General features: G+C 49.5%; 1 protein-coding gene across 1 annotated transcript in view; it reads right to left on the bottom strand.

Annotated features, from left to right (window-relative positions):
• Positions 1-2,316, bottom strand: part of EMC2 (ER membrane protein complex subunit 2) — a 36,005-nt gene extending 33,689 nt beyond the window's left edge. The window contains exon 1 of the mRNA XM_021546574.3: positions 2,208-2,316. Coding sequence (XP_021402249.1) covers positions 2,208-2,247 — 40 coding nt within the window. The 5' untranslated portion in view covers positions 2,248-2,316. The remainder of the gene's footprint in view (positions 1-2,207) is intronic.
• Positions 2,317-6,104: the final 3,788 nt, after the last annotated feature.

Raw genomic sequence — 6,104 nt, forward strand, 5'->3', positions numbered from 1 at the left:
AAAGTAAAGAAAGAAAAAACAAAAACCACAGCTCCCACACTGGAAAACCCAGTTATTTTCAGTTATCTTTCCTAACCACCTGTACCATGCCATGTACCTAAAAAAAAATTAACCATGGTTAAACTCCTAGCTCTGTCTCAAAGAACCTGAGTGAAAAGCAAAGCAAGGTACAAACTATTTAATTTGTTACATGTTTTTCTTCTTTCCTAACCTTGAATTGCAGATTCATCTTTAACCAATATGTACGTATAAAATGTCTTGTTTAGAGACGCCTGGGTATATAAAGGACATATGAACCATATACCTAGTTTCACATAAATTAGGCATTTTAGAGATCATTCAAAATGAGCAACATAAAATTCCTAGAACTGTGCTCAAGCTCTTTGCTAGGAACTAGGTCACAACACTGCTGGGATCACCTCACCCATGAAAAGCTACGTTGCATCAGGATCTGTTAAAGCTCACACAGAGAAAATAGAAAAGCTATCTTTTTTAAGAAGAGTCCTTCCATAGTCTGTTGCAGGACTCCTTTTACACTTTACTTTTCATCTCTTGTAATAGAGAAAAAATAATACAGAATATTTCAAATGTGTGCTTCCAAAGTGGAGACAGTCCCTTGTACCAACACACACCAGCCTTACATTTGGATGAACAATTGAAGAGACTAAGAAGTTGATAGATAAAGCTCATAAGCTGGTCCTCTGAAATTTCTCATTCAACCCCATCCATACATGAAATTCTACAGCTAGCACAATGCCACAACTGTCAATCAGAATTCTTGGAAACAAAATGTGGAGGTTATTTCTAAGAGTAGGAAGCTCACCTCAGTATGAATTAGCCAAATCCAGAAGCATTAAGCTTGAATATCCTACATCTGGCCTCTATGTTAGAGTATAAACATACACTCTCCAACACCCTAGGCCAAAACAATCTGGGGCTAAACATACACAGACAAGTTCACAGTGTGTGTTGCCCACCCTGTGAAAAAGCTCATTGCTCTTTTCCGTCACTGATACTCAAGAACAATCGGGAAAATAAAACCAAAAAAACCCACAAAAAGCCATAAACAACTAAGTCCCTGCATTTTGTAACAACATCTGGTAAAGAATAATAAAAACTGAAAAATTTTTCAACACAAGGTGGTTTAGGGCAACTTCTGTGAAAATCTTAACAGCAACACCAGTAATGATCTATATGATCTTTCAAGCTGAGCTTTACAAGAAAAGATAAAAAAGAATGGTCAATCAAGGTTTTCCCAAAGTTTATCCTGTTAGCTACAAAATCAAACAAAGCATTAATTAATGACTGGGGAATTATTCTACTGCTCAATTATTTCTTCACAGATTGGCAGTACATAAATGAAAACCCAAGATGACACAGCTTCTCTCTATGTTATCTTCTCTACACTATAATGTTTGCAGTGCATGGTACATAGCTAAAGGTTCCCCTTTATGGTCAAAATTGTTACTATAAACCTTTCATTTATTCTTGATAGGAGACTGGAAAGGGCTTGAGTGCTGTCTTGAGCTCACACATTAATACCGGTTATGGAAAAATAACCACTGAGAATGTCAAGTAAAGCTCAGACATTATTGCTATATGAAAAATAAATCACCATTATGATCGAACACACGAGAAAGCTGTAAAGACCCGGAGGACGGGATTCTCAAAAACTTTTGTTACTTAAGACGTTCTTGAAGTTTCCCCACAAATGCTTATGACCTAGTTTTACTTATTTTCAGTTCACCAAATGATGAGCCATGACGCAAACTGCGGACCCTGCCAGACCACTCTTGCCGGTAAGCGGTGTCCCCAAGGGGGAAGGCGGGCAAGCGGCGACGCCGCGGCCGCCGCCGTGCCCCGGGGACGCGGGATGGGTCCCTGCGGAGCGGACCCAGGGGAGCCCAGGGGAGCCGAGGGGAGGCTGGCCCGCCCCAGGGGCGCTCCGGGCCAGGTGCGCCTCACCGTCCGGGGACCTGCGGGCACCGAGGAGCCGAGCGCAGCTCGCCGCTTTGGCGGCCCGGCTGCCCGCAGCCCCAGGAGCCGGGCGGCGGCTCCGCGCTGCTGTTCCCCAGGCCTGGGCACGGCCTCCCGGCGCCGGCCCGCGCCCGCCGCGCTCCGGGGGCGCCGCCCCTCCCCGCGGCCGGGGGCCGGTGGGGCCGGCACAGCCCCTGCCCGGGCGGGGACCGCCGGCTGCGCGGCGTTACCTTCCCAAGTCACGTCGTACATCTCCGACACCTTCGCCATCTTGGCGGCCGCCGTGACGCAGCGCGGTGACGGCTCCGGCCGTCATTGGCGGAGGGCGGGAGCGGGGCCGGCCCGGCGGCAGAGCCGGCGGCGGTGCGCGGCCGCCTGATGCCCGCAGCGCTCGCTCGGGGCTCCTTCCGTGCCCGCCCTCGTCGCCCCGGCGGCCAGAGAGAGCCTCGGCCCGCTGGAGGGGAGCCCCCGAAGGGCCGGAGGTTCAGGCATCCCGCGCCTGGCCCGCCGGGCCTTGGGCTCCGTTAGTCCTTGCTGGCGTCGGGAGCGCACTGTGGGGCCCCGCGTGGCCGCCGCCCGCGGCGCTCCGCGCCTGTCCCGCCCGCGGCACCGGGGTCAGAATCTCGGAGCCCAAACTGCAGGTGGCACTAAGCGCTGCACGTTAATTCCGTGTGTTACCGAACGTACAAACTGCCCAGGACCAGTTCGCATGGCATGAGCCGTGTCTTGAACACACGCCGGGCGCAGAGGTGCTCGGTGTGGTTTGGGTTCAGCATGAGAACTGCCAGTATTTTTCCTGCCCCTGGCATCCTGGAGAGAGGCACGGACCGTCAAGGGTGAACCATCGGTTTCTCTGTGCCTGGTTTGACACTGGCCCATCGCCAGGCACCCACGAGTGTCGCTTGCTCGCCCTCCCGGGCCACAGCTGGGCAGCAGACATAGAAAAAAAAAAAAAATTAACAAAATGTTCATGAGTGAGATAAGGACCAGGAAGAACACTTCAGTCAAAACAGTCTCAGCTTTAAGGTTGCAACGTGAAGCGTGTTACTAACAGAATCAGAGGAGGATAATGAGAAGTAAAATAAACTCTTAAAACAACTTTTTCCCCGCAGCATTCCCTCCTTCCCACCGACAATGGAGGCAGACAGGGCACGGGGGTTTGGTCAATTCATCACCAAGATTCTCTTCCGCTGCTCCGGGAGAGGAGTCCTTCCCCATGGAGTCCCTCCCACGGGAGACAGCTCTCCGTGAAATTCTCTGGCGTGGGGCCACTCCCATACCATACCTGCTGCAAACGTGAGTCTCTCCTACAGGCAGACACTGCCCCCAAAACTTCTGCAGCGTGGGTCACTCTTGCACGGGGTGCAGTCCTCCAAGGACTCCTGGGAGCAGGGTCCTCCCCACCGGCTCTCCCAGCCCTGGAAAGCAGCCTGGATAACAGCCCCCTCCAGGCATCCACCCGCTCCGGCATGGGCACCTCCCCATGGGCTGTGGGTGGATTTCTGCATCCCCCGTGGATCCCCACGGGCTGCGGGTGGATTTCTGCATCCCCCGTGGATCCCCACGGGCTGCAGGTGGATCTCTGCATCCCCCGTGGATCCCCACGGGCTGCGGGTGGATTTCTGCATCCCCCGTGGATCCCCACGGGCTGCAGGGGCACAGCTGTTTCACCATGGTCCGCACCACAGCCTGCAGGGGAATCTCGGCTCCAGTGCCTGGGGCACCTCCTGCCCTTCCTTCTCACGGGCCTTGGTGTCCCCATGTTGTTTTCCTTCACATGTTCTCACCTCCACTTCTTCTCTGACTAGAAGAAAAACCAGACTTTGTATTGATTTCCTTCTGAAATATGTCATCACAGAGCTGTTACCAGCCTCTCTCATGGGGCCTGGTTTTGGCCAGCAGCATCTCCATATTCAGAGCCATCAGGGAAAGCTTCCAGCAGCTTTCCACAACAGCCATCTCTGTGGCCCCCCCGCTACCAAAAACCAGGCTGTGCAAAACCAATAAACTCTTCATGTGCCCCAGATACCCGACGGGCAGTCAACCAGCACAGTGATCAATTTCTGACAATTGGTCAGGGAAGCCCTGAGGGTTTCTATAGAGACAGGAGTGGGGCTACCAGTGCCCACCTCTGTGTTCTCTGCACTTTTTACCTTCTGGCATCACAGCTTCTGCTGTGGAGATGAAACGTTTCTTCGTAAAAGAGGCTCCCAATTTCAATACTGTATAGTTGGTAAGAAATAGATTTAGCTGAGATATTGAAGAAAAAAAGTAGCGATGGATTGTCTCAGCATCTGTCCCTCTCACTGGCATGCCCTGCACTGATTGACTCTGCGGGCAGTGGGGGCCACCTTCCCAATCCACGGGTGGCAGGGACGGCGGCTTGTAGGTCCGGAGCGACCAGACCCGGGAGATGAATGGCGATGAGAACAGAAGCAAATGAGTCGTCCTTTTGGGGGGATCCACAATCCACGTTTATTGGGGAACTCCAAAGAGCAACCGTAACTCGGGGGGATGCCCACCATAAGGCGCCGAGGGTGTTGTTAATGGGGTAGCAACAAGGGTGACACACAGGGGAAGGATCCAATGGGGAAGGGAGATAGGAGAGAACCCCAGAGACCAGCACATCACTCGAGGCCTTGATGGAACTTTCCAGATGGAGAGCAGAGGCCTCCGAGCGACAGACAGGCCCCAGGGTGGGGTCAGGGGAATAACTGCAGAATTTAATGCAGGGTGGGTGGAGGAAGGGAGGATTGACAGGAGGAGGAGGAGGAGGAGGAGGAGGGCAGGACCATTTAACATAAAGGGGGGAATAGGAAACAACCATCTTAGGGGGAGAACCTAAAAACACAACCCAACAATGGATTTTTAACTTCATGTATACTAAAGAAATTGATTTTAGAAAATATCACCAGAAACTTAATTGTCTGACATTTAATTCTGACAATATCTTGTATGGGAAATCTCTCAGTCAAGCTCAAAATCAATCCCCTAGCTCCATCAACAAATAAACCTTAGTATCAAGAATTCTCTCTGTATTTATGTTCCTCCTCTGACTAGAATAAACTACTAATTCTTAATACTATCTACAGTGTAATTACATATCACAACTTTGACAGCTAAAAGGCCTCATGTAGAATTCAAGTGGTGGTCTAGAAAGATGGGGGGTGCCTGATTTTTCTTCTCATAGTGTATGAATAGGAAACTGATATTCTTGTTCTATGTGTAAAGGAGTGAATACAGAATTATTATGATCCAGATGCAAAAAGAATTTAGCACACACCTGCTCCACACATTATGGGTAATACTGAAATAGCTGAGGTAAAAAGAAAAATTAACTTGGAAGGTTCAGTGCTGCTGGAATGCCTAATGTGGGACAGACAGAACTTTTAAGCATATAAAAATCCAATATTTTGGTCCTTTTAAAAGCTCTGTCAGCTGTCATCTAACGCTGAAGGAGCTGAAATTTCAGAAATGTGTGTTTGAAGCATTTGGGAGGGGTTTGGACTTTTGGTTCCATGCTTGTGCTCCATGCTTGTGCACCTGCCCACAACTTTGTCTTGGCAAGAGGCAGGCAATGGTACACCACAGGCACTCAGTCCAGTTACTGTTCTCCGTGATCTCTCTCCTAGCTAGATTTAGACAATTCCCTAGTTATGCAGTCCTTCACCTAACTGTAAGAGGAGACCAAGCCCTGAAGTTATGCACTGTAAGTGTTGCCTGCTGCCTTTCTTGGACGTGGTATCGAACGACTTGCCTAAAATCACATATGCTGTGTTCTGCCAAGCTCAAAGCTGACCCTTCCACTGCATAGCTCTGCTCTTACTTTGGAGCAGAAGCCATCCACACTCACCAAGAGACGGAATTACTGTTACAATATCACATTATGCCAGATACTGTTATAGTTGGAAACAGAAATGGTTTTGGTATTAAGCTTTTTCATCTTGGAAACTAAAACAGTGGTTTTCAAAGCTGTTTTCTGATGCCAAGGATCTTCATCACTTAATTCATAGTGTTTTGTTAATAAAGCTTAAAATGTTCTAAAAAGGGAATAGTCGTGTGAAATCTCTTTTCTGGATCTGTCATTTTCTGCTCTTCTGTTATTTTCTGCCATTTCTACAAGAACC

This window comes from Lonchura striata, chromosome 1 (assembly GCF_046129695.1).
Source record: "Lonchura striata isolate bLonStr1 chromosome 1, bLonStr1.mat, whole genome shotgun sequence".
Lineage (NCBI taxonomy): Eukaryota > Metazoa > Chordata > Aves > Passeriformes > Estrildidae > Lonchura > Lonchura striata.